Below are 19,812 nucleotides of genomic sequence, written 5' to 3'. Positions count from 1 at the left end.
TTTTAGGAACAAAGCAAGTTTCTGTGAAAATCATCGGGCCAAATATATATGTATAATTAGTCACTAATTTTGAGAAAACTTACTGAAGAAAATTAAATATAATATTGGATTTATTGGAGTGCTAATTAGAATTTCGTAATTATCATTTCTTACGTTTTAGGGTGCCAGATTTTTAACAGGAACATAATATTGTAAGTAATATATGTAAAACATCATCAAATCCTTAATTCCCATAAATTTCATTTCTTGATATACACACGCACATAAATTTTCAGATTTCAATTTTTTTCTTTTTTTTGAAAAAAAAAAAAAAAAAAAACCGAAGAAAAACCTAAACCGAACCGGACAAAACTGAACCGAAATTTCGGTTCGGTTTCGGTTTTGGCAAAAAACCAAACCGTTTTGTACCCAACCCAGCCCTACAATAAATACCAGATTTTGATCTGGTTGTCATAGGATGAATGTTAGTATGAGTACTGAGTAGCAGTGATGTTAGTATCAGTACTCAGTAGCGGTGTTGGAGACTGAAGGACTTGGATGCCTTTTCACCCTAAAAGCCCGATCTGGCTTCATATTTCAAATTTTGAGGCTGAGAGACGGTAAATCCGTATAATCAAACTATAAATTAGAGAAATTTAATTGAAGATGAGTTTAATAGTTTCAGTTCAGGCATGGCTTTGAATTTCTTTATTTCTTGAATACATGATCACATTGTTGATTGGCATCGTTTATTTCCTTCAGATTTGTTGATCATGTCCAAACGCCAAGCGAAGCTCACAGGAGCCGTTTCCCTTTGCTTCTTTGGCTATACATGGTTAGAGTGCTTGGAAATTTTCTTATGCCAATTTCGGAAAAATGAATATGCCAATATTGTTTACTTGGTATAATGGTGATTTGTGGAATTGTCTAACGTGTCCAGTCAGTGTAAAAGAACATATATAAGTGTAGTCTGATTGTGTTGGAATCTCCAGTTATCAATTGTAATCTGCGCAAAACCAGTGTCGTTCTAGAATTCATATAGCTGACCCCACTTAGTGGGGTGAGGCTTTGTTGTTGTTTTAATTGTAATCTGCACAGGTGTATACTTTCGCAAACTGATCGGTCACTGCTGTTCTCTGAGCTAAGTAGAGGCGGTGGAGATGGCAAACAGTAAATACGAGTATGTCAAGTCGTATGAAGTAAATGACGAGGTTTTCCTGCCCAATTTGATCATTGTTCGAATTGATGGTTGTGATTTTCAAAGGTGCTTACTACTTTCGTCACTCCTTGCCTCTGTGTGTTTGTGTATGAGTTTGAGACGATGTGGATGGTGACATGCTCCTTTTTCTTTTTATGTTAGGTTTTCCCAAGTTCATGAATTTCAGAAACCAATGACAATGGTTCTCCTGTCAGGAGACTTAGGAGAAAGTCAAGCATAGTCCATTCAAAGAATATAGCCGACAGAAGGTTTTGGAACAAGCAAGCCCATCTTCAGAAGGAACTCGGTAGCTTTACAAAGGATATTGAAAAAGTTGAACATGATTATATTAGGTCCTTCCAGTTTGAAGACAAACTGATCCCGTCAACATGGGTTGTAGTTAGGATCGATGGTTGCCATTTCCACAGGTAAACTGGTACGTGTCAAGGGAACGTAATTATGATTGTTGTTACTGTGTCTGTCTTCACTTGGGCTGCTAATTATTAGGGTGGTGGAGTCACCTTGTGAGATATCCTAACAAATGGTTCCAATCATAAATCTAAATAGGTTATAAAAACTTGGATTAGAACACTCTGTGAGGATTCCCATGTTATATTATCAAGTGGGTGCAACTGAAGTATTAGGTCCTTGTTATTTCATCCGTCGTGCAAATCAGACAGCTCTTTTAAATTTGTTTGTCATTCAGCTCATTAAGTACAAAGGAACAAGAATGGTAGTCTCGGCTTTAACAAACTAAGGGATGCAATTTTTCTGCCACACCGCAATTAACTTACAACTCAGAATAATCAAGTTTTCTTTATGGATGCATGTGATTTATGTTATTATCTCGAAAGAATCTAGAAATGATTCTCAGTTGTTTGGTTTTGGAAGGTTTTCTGAAGTTCATGAATTTGTGAAGCCGAATGATGAGCAAGCTATCAACCTTATGAATTCTTGTGCAGTGGCTGTTTTACAAGAGTTCCAAGAATTGGTTTTCTCTTATGGAGTCAGTGATGAATACAGGCACAGAATATGTTTCGTATCTGAACTTTGTCGTCTATATCATTATCATCTGTTATCTCATTGTTCCTGTTATTGCAGCTTTGTTTTGAAGAAGGATTCTCAATTCTGTCAAAGGCAAGCCAGGTTTTGCTTCCGTCACCTTTCTTATTTCATAAATTTCGTATGCTAACTGGATACACTATAATACTGTTTTCACTGGTTTACGGAACATTATTTCTCTGCCAGGGTCCTTCATAATGCTTATGCTTGAATCACTTTTCTTCCCTGCAAATCAGATTGATCTTTCTTACCTATATTGGAATTACTAAAATTTTGCAGTGAGATGGTTTCTGTTTTTGTGTCATTCTTCACTTCCATGTACGTTATGAAATGGAAAGATTTCTTCCTGCGGAAAGAGTTGAAGTACCCTCCTTGTTTTGACGGGCGTGCTGTCTGCTATCCGTCATATGAAATTCTTCGAGATTATCTATCCTGGAGACAAGTCGATTGTGAGTATTCAGCTCTAAATGTTCCAAAACATAATAGGATTAAGTCTTGTCATTCCTAATACGTAAAATCTTGAAGCAATACATGAGTTCAAATTTGTTAAAGGCGGTAAGGGTATTGGACTTACATTTCTTATGGGTTTCAGGCCACATTAACAACCAATACAATACTTGTTTCTGGGAGCTTGTTAAGTCTGGAAAAACAAAAACTGAAGCTCAGAAGGCCGTAAAGGTATATGTTGTAGTTGATCCAAAATTCGTTTTATCATGTTCTTGTCGTTGCCCTCTCGTAATGTTTTTCGAATTTGAATTGCAGGGTACTCAAACAGGAGGCAAAGAGAAATTGCTTAGGCAATTTGGTATCGAGTACAACGAATTACCGGTCATGTTCCGCTGTGGATCCTCTGCTTTCTGGGGCACCACAAGGATAGACAAAAACGGAGAATGTAATGGGAATTCTGGGAAAAGAGTTGTTGTAGAACATTGTAATATTATTGAAGCAAGCTTTTGGGATGCACTCCCAACAATTCTTTCTGGGTAACTGCTCATTCCGCCAAGCAATGGGGGTCCCTTTTTTTTAGCCATTGAACGTTCTGCTTTCTCCTGAGCTTTACAAATTGACCCGGAAATTTCCGGTAACATCAAAACCGCAAAGGCTCAGGAAGGGCATGACTATGAGCGAAACTTACAAATTATCAAACATAAAATGAAGCAAAATCTAGAAGGCAGGACAATGTGGATAACATGCGAAACACCTAAAAGTAATCGCATCAGAAAAGTTTCATTTAAGTGTTTCAGAATTTATCTCCGCGAACAGCAATTGCCATGCCAACTAACGGTGCATCAAAAGACTTGAGAAACTCTAAGGTCCATTGCTCAACTCTTCCAAGGAGATATTTCCACAATTGTACAATCTGAAACGAAATTATTACAAGTCCAACCTGCATTGTCTATTTCTTCTTGTTGATATCCAAGTTCATCTCCTGAAGGTTCAGCAACAGATCATCCGAGTTCAAGAAAACTTTGTTTGCTGAATTTGAGATTGTATGCGCAATCTCTCTGGCAGCTTCAATCTTCCTCAGTGTTATAAATGCTGGATTGTTCGCAATAGCTTCACCAATCAGCTTGGCACTAGTGGCCTCTCCCTGATCAACACAGATAAATGATTTAAGCAAAATAAAAAGGGGAACACCAATATTCATACAGGAATATTGCGACACTATGTCCATCTTATTCTTTACCCTTGGACGTAACTGGTTACATGTTATTTTATTCTATAATCTATATATTGGTTCATGCAACATGGCTTTCCCATAACTTTCAGCGAGGTATACGCTTAAAAACCAATAGTTTCGGTTTAACGGCTGGTAAAATTGCAATTAAAGATCAGTAGATATTATCTATTTTGAGAATGTGTTATAACTCACCTCTGCTCTGATGATAGCACTCTTCTTGTCTTGTTCAGCCTTGTCCACAACAAACTTAGCTCTCTCAGCTTCCTGTGCAGCCACTTGTTTGGCCTCAATTGCAGCCGTGAACTCCTTCCCAAAAGTGAGGGTGGTAATTGACACATCATCCAGCGCAATGTTGAAGTTGGCAGCTCTTTCTGTCAAAATCTTCCGTATTTCCCTACTAACAGTCTACAAATAAAAAGGACAATCAACACTACGGAAACATATGAACTTCTACCTTTTCATCTAAATAACCATACAAGTAGATAAGGTATGAAAAACGCGGAAGAAACTTCAAAGTGACTAGAAAGGAAAACGAAGACCGTGTATACCAAAAGCGTTGCTCCCTACCTCTCTCTGAGTAATGAGTTGACTAGCATTATACTGTGCAACAACAGCTTTCAAAGTTTCATGAACAATAGAAGGAAGGACTCTCTCATTGTAATTCTCACCAAGAGTCCGATAAACTGTAGGCAGCTGGTCTGGTAAAGGTCGAGTAAGCACTCGAAGCCCAATTTTCACCTGTACAGCACAACGAGAAAACCAAAATTAAACATTGAGGACGACAACTGCAGACAATATTGACTGAAATAACAAAATTATATCTATTATTAACTTGTTGACGAGTATTTCCAGATGAAAGGACATTTTTTTTAGCATGGGATACAGGTTTAAGCATATGAAACCACAATTTTTTTTAAAAAAAAAAAAAAAAATAGTTGAGCATATATCTCAAACAATGAAGTTGTCAAAAATCCATGTCACTCTAGGGAAGAAAAAAGAGATCAACCATTTGGAGATCACGGCTCCCAGAAGTACTCTCCACTAGATGAGGTCGTGCACGGACATCATAAATGATTGGCCTCTCAAACCATGGAATGATAAGGTGAGTCCCCTCCGGATAAACCTGAAACGTGAACCATTAGTATACTATTAAAAAAAGCCAAAAGCCAAAACATTTTACAACATATTTATATTGAAACAATAAACGAACACATTCTTAGACCTAAAAGATGTTTCGCATACACACAGTAACTCTACATCTGTGTTAGATTCATCCTATAAGGTAGACAAATTAAGCACATGACTTTGGAAAACCCCATTAGTTTTATAAATGGAGTGGCCAACCTTGTGTACGAAAAATTGTCTAACAAATGATACAATCATCCTGGACAGTTTCTCTTATCAAAGTTACCCCAGGAAGTCTGCTATTGCTACTCTATGAATATAGTTATTAATGGCCAAGAGCTTTCGGGTGACCTTTTCGATCAAATCAAGCCATAGTAATACTACATTTTAAAAATGAATGTCATTCAGAAAATCAACTGAAGTGTGGATCATATTAGCACTCAATCGTGGAATAAATTAGTATCTCGTTAAAAAACCAACATGCAAATATCATTTACATTCTTATACTCACAGAATTACGTAGGAAGAAAAAAATCACCAGACGAAAAAGATGTTTTTGCAAAACAAATAAAATGATGGATGGCGAACCACGAAATGATTGAGACGAACAATTCCTACACCGAACAAATGCAATAATACAGATTAGACCTATAACCTTGTCTTTGACACCGACTATACGGTTGAACACAATGGCTCGATGCCCTCCCTCGACATTGTACAGACTGTTGGCAGCTCCATACAATCCAAGCCCACCAATTAGCAAAGCAGAAATTGCACCACCACCGGGAACTTTCGGAACCTTAACATTAACGTTCTTGAAATTCATACTCCTTCTCGCTGCGAAAACATAAAGAATTGAAGAAAATACCAAATTGAACAAAAATAAAGATTCGGGAACGAAAAATGTCAAGCAGCAAAATAGTCCATTCGAAAACAAAAATCATGGAAGAAAAAAGAAAAATCAATATAAAATTGAAGCAATTCAGGCATTGATTAAATTTGAGCAAATAAAAAGGCGGAGCCGCGAGATCTGCTTCGATCCCGAGCCGCAAATGGTTGGGCGGAGGGCGGCAACATAGAATATCATCTAACAAAGAAGAGGGAGGTGGAAGACGAGTGAGACGAACCAGTGAGAGGTGAGGAGCGTGGCGGTCGTGACGGTGGGGATTCAGACCCCAGTAGCAGACGCAAGGGTTTAGGGTTTACAGGCGACGAGCGAGAACTGGAAAGGTTTAAGCCGTCCTTTCAGACTTATAAAAGGCCTAGAGTGTTGGCCAAGTTCCATCTCCACAGCCCAACATTTTTAAGGCCCGTTATCCCATTTTTTTTTTTTTTTTTTTAGACTTTTTTAGCTAAAATGATCTATGAGATTTGCATAACTCATTACTTTGGTTCTTGAGATTTGAAATCAATAAAATTGGATTGTTTATCATCAATCATTTTGGTAATTTCATGAAAAATCTCCATTAAATAACAGTAAATGATAAAATTACCCTCAATTTTTTGTCAAATCATTTTGGCCTATTGTTTGTTAAATTAAAAGTATTTTTATCATTTTGATCCCTATTTAACATAATTTTTCACAGAATGACCAAAATGATTTATGGTGGACAATCTCAATGACTACTTCTATTGATTTCAAATCTCAACGACCAAAATGAAGAGTTATGCAAATCTCATGGACCATTTTGGCTAAAAAGCTTTTTTTAATACAACGATATTCTACCACAAAAGGAGCAGATATTCAATTTTAAAGAGAGGTAAATTAGGCTAAGCCACACAATTAGGTATCAAACTCAAGACAAATATAATGCATCATCACCGTCCAAGATACTCAATTATTGCCTACGGTTTTTATTTCCTTTTTTATTTTTATTTTTTTTCAGCAAACGGTTTTTATTTCTTTGTTATGGAGAATTAATCTCCTAGCTAAGGCTAAGGCTAGGGGGTTGGGAGAAAAAAGGAGGGGGGGGGGGGTGTTACCTGTTTGATTTGATTTGAATAGTGTTATTCACATACATTTTTACCTCTAATACACGCATCTCAATATCTGGCAGTCGGATCAAATAAAAGAGGGTTGTGAATAACATTACTCTTTGATTGTTGCATTTTTTTTGTAGGTGTCATGGTATGTGCTTTGCAGGGGTTGTCATGGTTGTAGATGTAGGAACTTGGAGCTACGGGTATGTTGAATAAATTCGTGCAAATACCTTCAAAACTAGACGACGGAAAAAGATAAATTTGATACATTCATCCCCTTCACTGAAACAACGAAAAATGAACTTGTTCTTTACATATGGCTAAGAATCCATACGGTAATGTCGATTAATTCTACAAGGATCACTGAAGCAAAATGAGTTGCACGAAAAATGGGTGCAAAACGATTAGATGGTAAATTAAAAAGAAAGAAAAAGAGTATTTCTACGCGAACAAACTAATATATTTTCCACACGAACGTATGATGATCCATCAAAGATAGCCACCACATTCCAATTCCATCAAATATCGTTGTCTTTGGTGTTCCTGAAAATTACAAGGCCAAAGGTCAGTCATATAATTGTCTACGCTGTAACTTCACTTTCTGACAGTACTTGCCTTTTCAACTTCCAAGTCGAGTACTGTCAACGTGAAGCAACAGATGTCTTCTGCTCAAAAAATTTAGGAGTCAAAAAGGTCGTGGAATGGATACGCAAAACCATCAACCAGAACAAGTATTGCACACATGTTTATTTGGTTTTGGAAAACATAAAAGCTGGAATTACTCAGAGATTAGCACAACCAGCTAAAACACCTTCAGAAATGCTTACGAACTGAGATATTAAGTGCAGAACTAACCTTGTCTAAAAAGGTTCACACAATTCCAATTAGGCACTACCAATAAAAGCTCTATGTACTTGGGGAACTGGATTCAAGTTTTGACTTCACTTCGTCAAGGCAAGCTTCAAGATCCCGATATTCTTCCATGTCCACGAAACTCCCCGCCTGAAATACCCAATTGTATTTATTTAGTCAAAACAGAGATTCCACTATTCAATTTTTTTCTGAAATACCAATTGTCTTGCCTGTCTAATTATGTTCTTCAGGTGCATCTCAGCTGCAAGAAGTTCACGACGGCTACCAGAAGACGCAGAAATTTCCATATACACCTTGCAGAGTTCCAAGGATGATTGAGCAAACTTTTTAAATCGACCTTTATCTTTCCACAAATCAGATCCCTGACAGTAAATCATTGTGAATATATGGCACTATAACTGGTTTTGAGATTTGCATTTTCTAGAAAGAAAAAAAAAAACTATAAATAAATGAAAAAGGAAAACATATAAATCAGAATAAAAAGAAACTCCATGTTCATCACAGCATGCAATGCGCTTACCCACCGTGAACTAATGAGTAGAACTTTTATCACATATTTATGTATCGTTTTAATTGTTTTATTTGTTCTTCTACAAAAAATTGTGACTTAAGGTAAAAATCCACATGCTTCTGAAACTAGTCTTTCCAAGAATTTTATAATGCTCTAAATAGTGAGTACGAGACCATACAAAATGTGTCAATGCACATGCCTCACTCTTAACAATGCCACAGTTTTAACCTTGGTTTGTTTTTGTATCAGTAGTTGTTATACTCACTCTCCGATATATATAAATAAATAAATAAAGTAGAGTGTTATTAAGATCAATCAGGAAAGGAAGACTGAGATAACCAACAGATGCAAAGACACTGCAAGTGTTTAACAACTTCCCCACACGTGTAGAAAATATTTTCGGTTTTACAACCATATCCTACTTATTAACCCATTTTCAGTATAAAGCACTAAACTTAACGTTAGATAGAAACTTAAAACTAGAAAGCCACTGCCAACCTGGTATGATCTAACTTGCTTTAATAAAGCTTCCGAGCACATTGTCAGGTCTCCTTTCATTTTGTGCCACCGTGCATACAATCCCCAAATATCTGCTCCATTTCCACTTTTAACTACCTACAAAAGGGGAAAAAGATGAAAATATTACATGTTTTTTATTGGAAACTTAGTACTTAATCACCAACCAAAACAAAACTCATTGCTTCTTCTTCAGACATAAAACTCGCAAAAACACTATCAGACAGATGGACAAAGAAAAACAAAACTAAAAATAATAAAAAATGAAACAAAATCTTGAAGGAAACTACATAGAAGAAGATAGCTTGATAATTCAAAAAGCTTTGAAATAGATATTGTGCAACTGTTCTATACCATTTGATTGGCACACTCCATCCAACGTATACATATTCAAAAAATAAACCCGGAGTCAAATGCCCAGAAATTTCTTGTTAGTAAAGTTACACACCCTTGAGAGAGAGTGTGGGCGCTAAACTCTTATTAGTAACACATCGACAGAGTATGGAGAGCCACATATATGACTCGTGTATATCTAAATATGCCAGAGATCTAATACCCCATCTCTGTAGCAAGGTGCCCTAACCTTACTGGCCTTCTCATTTTCTACGCGAACAAAACAAAGAATTACACATCCTATACCCCAAATCGTAAACTATAACTTACCAACTAGTACTATGGTCTAGTAGTATTCCTCCCCCTTCAAGGTCTCGAGTTCAACTCACAAGGATGGCGAGGACGTATTACACTGTGATGAGTTTGATACAGTGGCTGGCCCATTGTGTAGCCTAGCCCAATCCCCCTCGTTTAGAGTAGAATATCCCCCTACCCTTAAGAGTAGAATATTGTTGTATCAAAAACTATAATTAAGTTAACCTATGTTAAAATCTGAAATAATTGCCAGCCCACTTCCTACTTAAGCTTTTGAGAATAGAAGAAAAAACAAGATTTACATTCGGTATCAGAGCAGACTTTCACCTCTCTGTAATAAGATTCCCACTATAAAGTATAAACTGAATTTGACATGTTTGACCACCTAGATATGGAGAGGAACCCACATGTGAGGCAAGTATTAGTATATAAAATGACAGTTAGACCTTGGCCAACATCATAACAACTAAAATTTAGAATATAGTGCTAAACCAACCATGACAAGCAATAACAGATGCCAGTAAACTGTCTTTGACTCTATTTGTTTCTCTTCATACAAACATATACGGTAAAAATTTGGGTGGGGAAGCATAAGCAAAAAACATGAAATTATATTAATGTAAGTCATACCTTCTGTAAAACTTTTCCGAGGAAATCTACTAAGTGTTTAATTTCCCGAGATTTTGCAACCTCAGATTCTGCATTTGATAAACCATTCCAAATATTTATTTGAGAATTTAGAGAACACTCTTGATTGGCAGATATATTCTCATCCATCATTGCCGGAGTCGTATTTGAAGACATTCTTTCCACCTCAGCCACAACTCTTTCCATAAATTCAGCATCAACTCTTTTATTATTAGTCATATCCAAGACCATCTGCACAGCCTCTAGAGCCTATAACAAATAATAAAAAAAGTAAGAACTGCTGAAAAGTAATACAGAATGATGGGAGTAATAACCATCCACACAAAGAAAACTGAAAGCGACAAAAGGATATAACAATGGAAGCCCTAAGATACCCAAACAGTGAATGTGAAAAGAAGGATTATAGATTTAATCTGAGGTATTTAATATTTATAGAACGTAAGAGCTTTTGTATTGAGTCTGATAATCATTCTCATCAAGATGCAGTTTTAATTACAGAAAGACTTGCCATATCACTTTAGAAAAAAAGAAGGAAAAACCCCAGTTTTTTGTATTTTCCTCAATATTTCTTTTCATAGCACTTTCCAATAAACAACCTACGGAGGCAAGCTTACACAACTACGTCAAGTAAAAATAAATATGCTACTTCTCCAAACCAGACAATTACCTGACCAATATTGCCAACGTCCAAGGCAACATGACTGTAGTTCTCCCAAAGTTGCCAGCTGTTTCGCCTGCCACAAGTCATGTTCAGTCAGCACATAATCCAAACTGTCAATGACAAATAAAAGTTTTCAAAAGTTTGGGTTTTTTTTTTTTTTTTTTTTTTTGGGGGGGGGGGGGGGGGTGGGAAGGGTGGGGGTTGTTGGTGTGGGGAAGGAAATGTGAGAGAGAGAGGAGAGAGTGATATAAAATAACAGTTTAGTCAACAGAGAAAGACAGAACTTGAACTTCAGGGCTTCTCTAAAGGCAACAAAGGATTCTTTATTCCTCTTTTTTATCATATGCCTGCAAAAGTGGTACAGCAAGAGGAAAACAATTAGTTTTAATGATTTTCCAAAATAATAATCAATAACTAATACATCATTACCGCTGTATTATTTACAACAAAAAGAAAATCAAAATGACCTCTCACTAACTTTTAATGACTTGGAACATATTCATCATTCATTATTCCATTTATATTGCGTAGAAGAAAATGTTTTATGCAATGTTTCGCCAATATTTCCTAGTTTTAGACATTGATCAAAGACATGAGCCCCCATTAATCAAGATGTCCAATTCCAAGATAAGATTTGTACATAAAATATGATTCAAAAGCTCAGAAGGGCTTCAGCACCCACAGTAACCGTAAAAAGCAAACACTAAAATGTTATGACAATATTAAGTGAGCAACAACAAACAAAACCAAAGAGGGCAACTTAAGAGTGGAATGTAAGACAGTAAGGTGAAGAAAGCATACAAGCAAGCAATATTATTCCATGCCTCCCCGTTTTCGGGATCAAGTTGAACAGCCCGAGTAAAGGCATCCAATGCCTTTTCAGTATCCCTAGCCTGTAATATCCCCTCAGCAATAAGTTTACAACTTGTAAAAAGGAATAAAGATAAAAAGAGAATATACAGTATGACTCTTCACATTTTCATAGATCATGACAATCTATAAAGAGAATATTAATGGAAAGTGATAAGGCAACATTTCATGGATCCCATAACTACCTTTAATGCAGCAGACCCAAGTGCAAACCAGCCATCAGGATACAAAGAATTCAAGGACATTGCAGACTCCCTGGAAAACGACATGCAGAATATGATTGAACATCTAAATCAATTATGAAATACAAAATTCTCATATAAACAATTCATTTCCTTCACATGAGGGTGGTGAGGGGGACAAAGGATTTAAAAGGAAAAAAGAAAAAAAATACCATAAGGTTTTTGAGATTTCGTAATCCCCTCTATTGTATGCACTACGAGCAAGAGACCGCTGTCAAATAGAAAAGAAATATTAAAAATCTATAATAGTGAAAATGTTTATTATACAGACAGAGTTCATGACATAACCTTTGCTCGAGCCGATCTATCATTTGAAACTTCCAAGGCTTTTTCAAAGCAGGCATCATCATTAGTAACATCACCCAATGAGCACCTATATATTATTTCCAAGATGGAAGCAATTTGCTCTTAGATATTCTGTCATATAAATACACAGATATGTGTAAATAAATAAAAACTACTAAACGAACTAAGCAAACGATTAATCGCATGCATGGAGACAACAAATAGTGGGGCCATCCATACTAAATAGAGACTCAAGACAAAAAAGATGGAAACAAAACGATGTGCCCCAAGTTAGTACTGCTATTAAAAAAAAAAAAAAAAAATCTCCATTTTACTTACAGGACGTATAAGATTTCTTTAAATCTGAAACTTAGTATGTTCTTTTGGTTTCAAGTCATGCATTACTATATAAGTAGCATGAAGATATGGATGCATCTCAATATGGTAAAAAAGAATACAAGCCATGGAAAATGGATACAGAAAATAGGGGACCTGGAAGGCCACGTCAAATTTAATAATCAAATAACAGTAAATTCACAAACAGTGCACAAAGATTAGGCGTGCAAACATAAAATATCTCATATTTTGTAGATGTAGATGGATCATTAAATAGGCTTCAAACTGTGAACAGAAAATATCTTACTCGTATTCAAAATTTCAAACACTCCAACTAATGAGGAAAATTAAAGGTAAATCTATTAGCAGTCTATTTTGAATAAGAGAAATGTCAAAATTTGCATTTAACCTTGAGGACTTTAGAAGAGACCAAACAATACATTTACTTAACTAACATGAGAAAAGAAATTTCTTGATAAGTTAAAACAATTCACCAATGAAAACTTAAAACACATACCATAACCTGGGGTCATTGGGTGTTTCAGAAAGTCGTTTCCTGATTAGTTCAACAGCTGCTGCTTTCTTCTCCAATAGGCTGTTTTAGTATGATAGCTCACATGAGACTATTTGGATACAAAGTTGAAAAATAAAAATTGATACATGTAGGAGACTTCCAATTTACAAAACTGTCATGTGCATCATACCGGTAGCAGAATATAAGATTATCCCATAACTCTAGATCCTCAAAAGTTTTAACCGCTTCCCCTATCAGACCACAGCTGACTAAAAGTTCACCATATTCCCTACAATGAATCCAGAAAAAAAAAAATACACAAAATGAGAACTTTAAATAAGAACCAACAGATAGAAGAATACAGAAAAAATTTGAGTTAAAAGAAAACCACTATGTGAAAGATGAATATATACTTCCGCAAGGCAGGAATTGTGGGGATATAAACGTCATAGCAGAAAAGAATCCTTTCCGCCACTCCTGGAGAAGGGTCAGAGATACCCTGAACCTGAAATAAATATAAATATTTTCTGACTTTGTAAAACGAACTTTCAAAAAAACTTGACTAACTGACATGCAAGAGAAACAGAACTGATCTTTAAAGCATGAACACCATAAAAAGAAGGAGGGATCAAAAAAGTGCTCAATCCATCAAACAACATATATTAAACAGGCTATTATATGTGTAACAACTCCACATGCAAGGAATCGTTGCCCAAGAAATAAGGTGACCACTTAGGACAGCGAAACCAAGGTTGTAACCTTGTAAGAGTCAACAGTACAAAGCATGAGCCAAATCAAGCTTCTCTCTTTACATGATAGTGTGTGTATTTGATGTGCATATATATATATATATATATATATATATATATATATATATATATATTTTACTAGTGGCTTGTAAAAGGTTGAAAAATAAGCCATGCTTAAAGGAAAGAAAAACAAGCAGGTGATAACATTAAAAAATTTGGGAAAATTAGATTTGATTTTTGGATGAGATTTTTCAAACTTCTTAGAAAGAGTGCATCAATAATGTAAAACTCTCACTGCCATGCTGTGTCATCTTTTAAAATTTCTCAGCTACAAACTAAAAAGGACATCTGAGGCTTAAGAAGTAAATGCATGATCCTGTGAGCTGGATAAATTTTATAAACAGGAGAAAAAAGTCTCTGATTGGGGAGAACATAAAACATGCCAAAGAAAAAGCTTGCAATCTTCAAAAAATGCCAGGTCATACCAATTTTTCCATCATCAGTAATGCACGTTCCTTTGTGCGACTACGTGCCGACTCCCACCGAATCCGTAGGATGTGACAGAAGCATCGTATCTGATGAAAAGAAAAAAAACTACACCTCATTACATATGACCAAGTTAGGCAATATCAATTAGATACAAAATAAGTGTAATTGGCAATAGAAGTTGTCTATTGAGGTGGGGAAGACATAAAACGAAGTAAAACTGTCAAGGTGCAATTACTATGATATGATAACATTTCAGATATGAACTATGTATTTTGGGTGCTGAAATTGTTTGTTTGCTGGATGAACTTAGTAAGTTCACAAGGATTAGGTTCCCAGAACACAGAATTACTAGTAAGAAAAAAATTTTACCTTTTGGAAAGTAGCCCCAACAAATGAAGACTTGAAAGTACAAAAGAAAATTCTAGAGCAATGTCACATGGTCTGGACCTGATGCTGACTGAGGACAAAGTCCCACATCCGTGAGGGACCAAACCATGCAAGGGCTTATAAGAGGTTGGAACTTGGGCTACACCCCACATTGCCAATTAGTTTTATGGTGGAACTTTGATGACCTCCTGTAAATTTGTAATACTGATGCGGCCATATGACAAAATTTTAGAGAAGGCTTACTTTAGTGAGTGTGGTTCTTGACTCTTGAAGATAAGTAAAATTTGTGTAATTCCACGTATTAGCACATCCACATGTCACATGGTATCGTATAAATCAGTCATTATTTTTTGTGTATAGATTAATCGACCAGGTCCACTAGATATTCAAGTGACTCCTGAGGAATGTTTTCTTAAGCAGAATTTTGTGTTTCAGATTTTTTAAAATAGAAAAGAAAGAAAAAAGAAGCAAATATTATTTTCTGCCACAAGGTGATGGTACTTAAACACCATAAATACTTCAGATTTATATATAGAATATATAGAAATATGTACATATGTAATACCTCAAGATAGTTCTTGAGAAACCCATATAGCAGCAGAATTCCTTTGGTGGCAGTACTTTTAAAGATCCAGTACTGATATGAGACTAGTAATCTCACCCCTCTTGGTAATTGTACATCTAAATGGTCTAGTAAGTTGTTATAGTGCCTAAAGATACGAAGGAGTACTCTGCGTAGACCTTATGTCACTTTCTCAGGAACTCTCCGGTTGATGACCTACGCAAGTTTTGTTTGCTGTTTTTTATACTAAACAGAGATTATCTCTTAGTGCATGTTTTAGCTAAATCAACTGGCACTTGGGAGACTTCATAAAGCTCACCGACCAAAATAGTTTCATTTCTAACAATATGAAAGATAAGTAGTCAAACTTTTACAATATATTGAACACTGAAATTGTTAACTGTCATCAAAAAGAATGATTCAAGAAAACTAGAAGATATACTGAAAATAATAAACCATAAAAGAATGATTCAAGAAAACTAGAAGATATACTGAAAATAATAAACCATACAATGTCGTGATGTCATACTTACAATAAAGTATGATGACTGCTGAGAATCAATTGCCTCTATGTACGGAGCCATTTCCCATCCTGAAACACACAGTGGGTTAATGAGAAATCAAGGAGTAGGGGGTCAACCGTATGTAAGAAAATTATTGTCCTCCAAGAATACAACTATAAAATCAGGGAACATGAAATTTAAATTTTGTTACTCCACTACGTGTACGTTGTACGGATATGGCCAATATACTAAATCGATAACTTTACCAGGTAAACAAGGTATTTCTAGCAAAAGAATCCTCAAGAATATGGACCTGAATAAGTTTACAACCTCACTCAAGTTCCTAAACTCAAGGTCACGTTCTCAAGAAGATGATTCTGATTCGTATACACCAAAAAATCTAGTACTTGCATACAAATATATGCTTGTGTTTCTACCAAAGCTAAAATAACACAATGCCCATCCCCGAACTTTATGACATGAACACAGGAGAAGTAGTCAGCTCTGCTATTCGCAAGCGCAGGCACACACTTTTAAGAGTACATATACGCATAAGAGTACATATATGTATATATAAAGGAAAATTACTTTGCATGTCATCATGCCGTGTGCTCTTTTCAATTAGAAGGCATTTAGCCAGGATCACTGCCTGATGGATTGCACTCAAAGCAGCAGCAGCAGTACCATCAACTTGAATGCCTTCTGGTTTAGTTCCAGAATTGTCATCATTCGCTAACAATTTTGGGGTCATCAATATGTCAGAGGCCTCATGGTTTTCAGATGGATGTATATTCTTTCTGCCAATACTAGAATCGCATGTCTCGGAGCCAGGGCTTTCTGAGGGGCAGCTACCGCCACTGCTCGATGAAGTTGGGTTTGCTAAAAGTATCATTTGTGCCTTTGGTTCTACCTTTAGGGAAAAATGATATGTAAAGATAAGAAGTAACTTTGATATTAAAAAAACAGAAATAACAAAATTCCTGTTGAATGCATTCAGCATTTACCTGATGTACAGTACGGAAGCCAAGAACACCTGTAAGAGAAAGCTGAAGACCAGCTGCTGCTTCAGCTGATTCAAAATGTACCCTGCACCACAAAGGACACTCAGAGACAATATTGATAACTAAAATAAAAGAATAGCTTAATCAGCATACAAATAAAAATACGGGTTGGTTTAACAACAATGATAAAGGGAAAAGAAAATTTTAAAAAGTGAAAATGTGGAGATTGTACTTCTTGCGAGACACCCAAATTAACTTCTCACTGACTGAAAATGAAACTTGTACTTCTTTTGAGACACCCAAATTAGCTTCTCATTGACTGAAAATGAAACTTCATGCAGTTGCAAACAAAATTACACCACCCCTCACCCAGCACACACACACACAAGAGCACACAACAATACCCCCATTATGAGGACATAAAAAATAAAATAAAATTAAAAGAAAAACAATTTTATGCTGCAAAACAAAAGTACCTGGAATGCTTAACTTATCTAATAATTATATAGACTATGCTTAATAAATTTGAGTTTTGGAAACCCTCTTTCCGTACCACAAAGAAAGGAACTGCATAAACTTTAATTTCTATAAATGTTTTTAAGATTACCTCCAATATGCTAACTGACTGGTTAATACAATTTGCTTTATTTACACATGTAAAATTATCTAAAATATTAATCAACCATTCAAAAATCTACTTACGCAGTAACACGCACATAGAAACTCATTCATATATGCTGAAAATGAATAATACAATGGATTTTAGTAATTTTGTGCATAAGTTAAATCTTAAACATATTATTCAACATTTAAAATGTGGGGAAATTTGTATAGTCTATAGACTGATGAGAACAACACGTCTCAATAAAATTTGAAACCTATTGTAACAATCCTAGAAAAAATAATATCAAGTACTTGTATTTTACTGGAGGAGTTAACAAGAAATATCAGTTCAACTTTATTTGAACATGAGCAAGAGCTTTCGCAATTACACAATAATACGATGGTAAACGAAATGGTTTCTTTAGAACGTTGTTATTAAGATGTTTAGTAATAACAAAATAACCAAATTTCCAACAAGATAAAACTATCCTTGACAAATCACCTGCATGACTCAACTCGTGCATAGGTGTATTCCATCATTCCAGCTTCCAGATTAATCGATGAGACAAGTGATGATCCCTCGCCGTTTTGTAAATTGTTACCCCAGTAGCTTGTTACTTTCTCCAGTGTACCAAAATGATTCAAAGTTTCACTTGTAAAGACTTGCAAAAGATTGAACAGAGAAGAAGAACGGTCATCAAGAATTCTTTGATGGAGAAGGGTGATCCTAATGAGCCACCATGAAATGCTCCTAATTCCATACGTAGAAGGCACGCTCGCTTCAAATAGCAAATCTTTCACCTTCATGGCCAACATCTTCGCATACACTATATACTACAAAACAACAACAAACCATTGCACATATCAATTATGGTTGTATATGAGTCTACAAGACAACTAAAAACAACTATCACTCAAGTTTTGTACAGAGTCAAAGACTAGAAATACCAAAGAAAAATGAAACTTGAGAAGAGACACAACACGGGCACACGCACACGCACATATAGCCGGAATTTGAATACATAGTTGCTTCTAATTATAAGTGATGAAAAATGAAGCAAAACCCAGTTCAGAATTCGTGTGAACTTTCGAAGAAATTATTGCACATGGTAAGTAGTTAAACTAATTAAGAAACGAGAAATTATAGCTCTGTCTTAAGGAAATACTCCAAGCATATAAATAAATTCACAATTTTAAAATTGCAAAAAAAAAAAAAAAAAAGTTGGTACCTGAATATTGATTAACTTTCCAAGCAAGTCAGACCCAGCAACCATAAGCTGATTGCGCGCCCAATTGTCCCACTCATCGCATTTGGGCACCGCCAGCGGCAGAGGACATTTCGGCAACCCCTCCAACGGTCTAAATTTCCAATTTTCCAAAAATTTTAATTAACCCACAAAGAAAAATCAACTAATTAACAAACAAAATATTAAAAAAAAATTTAAAAATTGGGGACTTACCCAGTGACGTTGCATTGAGTGAAAGCGAAAAAGGCAGCCACAGCAATGCACAGAACTACTATGACTCTATAGGCCTTGTCCTTGCCACCATCGTTTTCTTCCTCTTCACATTCCTTGGATACAAACGATTCCATTCGGTCGAGCAACTCGGAGTACACTCGGTCGGCGCACTCCGCTGAGTCTCCGAGAGATTGTATCGAGTCAGACTCGGCGAATTTGAACAGGACGCGTTCTAGGTCGGGGGAGGTGAGGGCTTGGAGGTATTGCCCGGACTCGATGGAAGTTAGGAGGTCGTTGATTAGAGGGTGGAGGGGGTGAGCGGGAAGTGTTTCATCGCACCTTTGAGAACGGTGTGAGAAATCGGACGGCGGAGATGGGAGGGTGCAGCGGAGGAGACGGAGCTCGTACAAGCGGAGGATGGCGAGTTCCGGCAACGTTTCGGACATGTTGCTGTGAGGTGTGGAGCGAAATGTTTCGGGTCAGTGAGAGAAGGGAGGTTAGGGTTTTAGAGGGAAGTAGAGCGCGGGGTTTTGGGTTTTAGAGTGGACTTGTGATTGAATGCGGTACGGTCTGTTGGAAAATATAAAAATAAGTATTCTAGGGATTTGATTTAATTAGTGATTTACTTTGATTTGGTTTAGATTTCTGTCTAGTGGCAAATTATGGCTTTATAAAAACCTTCTAATAAAGTATTTGTTGTAGTCTTCGGCTCGTTTAGATATATTTTTAAAATGACTGGAAGAGTTTTTAGATAAAGTGTTTTTGGATTCCAAAAGCACTTGAAGTGTTTTTTGCACGAAACATCAGTTATGTGTTTTTTCTAGGAAACATTTGAAGTACTTTTTCAGGATTTACTTGCATTTTTACTGAGGATTGATTCCAAAAATATTTTCACCAAAAGCGTTTTCAGTTATTTTAAAAGCACATCT

General features: G+C 36.0%; 3 protein-coding genes across 3 annotated transcripts; 1 reads left to right on the top strand and 2 right to left on the bottom strand.

Annotated features, from left to right (window-relative positions):
• The first annotated feature begins 1,139 nt into the window (after positions 1-1,139).
• Positions 1,140-3,230, top strand: LOC137727602 (tRNA(His) guanylyltransferase 1-like). The gene is made up of 6 exons (XM_068466431.1): positions 1,140-1,243; positions 1,357-1,605; positions 2,069-2,323; positions 2,519-2,688; positions 2,832-2,917; positions 3,002-3,230. Exons 1-6 carry the CDS (start codon positions 1,140-1,142, stop codon positions 3,224-3,226), a joined length of 1,089 nt encoding a protein of 362 aa, XP_068322532.1. The 3' UTR covers positions 3,227-3,230.
• Positions 3,231-3,425: 195 nt separating this feature from the next.
• On the bottom strand, positions 3,426-6,307 carry LOC137729008 (prohibitin-1, mitochondrial-like). Its single transcript, XM_068467824.1, has 6 exons — positions 6,173-6,307; positions 5,701-5,882; positions 4,927-5,043; positions 4,488-4,658; positions 4,113-4,325; positions 3,426-3,830 (listed from the first exon to the last, which is right to left on the bottom strand). Exons 2-6 carry the CDS (start codon positions 5,869-5,871, stop codon positions 3,636-3,638), a joined length of 867 nt encoding a protein of 288 aa, XP_068323925.1. The 5' UTR covers positions 5,872-5,882; positions 6,173-6,307; the 3' UTR covers positions 3,426-3,635.
• Positions 6,308-7,274: 967 nt separating this feature from the next.
• Positions 7,275-19,435, bottom strand: LOC137728964 (uncharacterized). The gene is made up of 21 exons (XM_068467780.1): positions 18,884-19,435; positions 18,653-18,782; positions 17,926-18,257; positions 16,824-16,905; positions 16,408-16,729; positions 15,850-15,908; positions 14,364-14,453; positions 13,543-13,634; positions 13,320-13,418; positions 13,133-13,210; positions 12,283-12,367; positions 12,147-12,205; positions 11,938-12,007; positions 11,684-11,775; positions 11,167-11,229; positions 10,889-10,955; positions 10,204-10,470; positions 8,908-9,024; positions 8,108-8,260; positions 7,881-8,027; positions 7,275-7,568 (listed from the first exon to the last, which is right to left on the bottom strand). Exons 1-20 carry the CDS (start codon positions 19,327-19,329, stop codon positions 7,932-7,934), a joined length of 2,799 nt encoding a protein of 932 aa, XP_068323881.1. The 5' UTR covers positions 19,330-19,435; the 3' UTR covers positions 7,275-7,568; positions 7,881-7,931.
• Positions 19,436-19,812: the final 377 nt, after the last annotated feature.

Source organism: Pyrus communis, chromosome 3 (assembly GCF_963583255.1).
Source record: "Pyrus communis chromosome 3, drPyrComm1.1, whole genome shotgun sequence".
NCBI lineage: Eukaryota > Viridiplantae > Streptophyta > Magnoliopsida > Rosales > Rosaceae > Pyrus > Pyrus communis.
The sequence above is the reverse complement of the archived record's forward strand: the minus strand, read 5'-3'. Positions and strand labels throughout refer to the sequence as shown.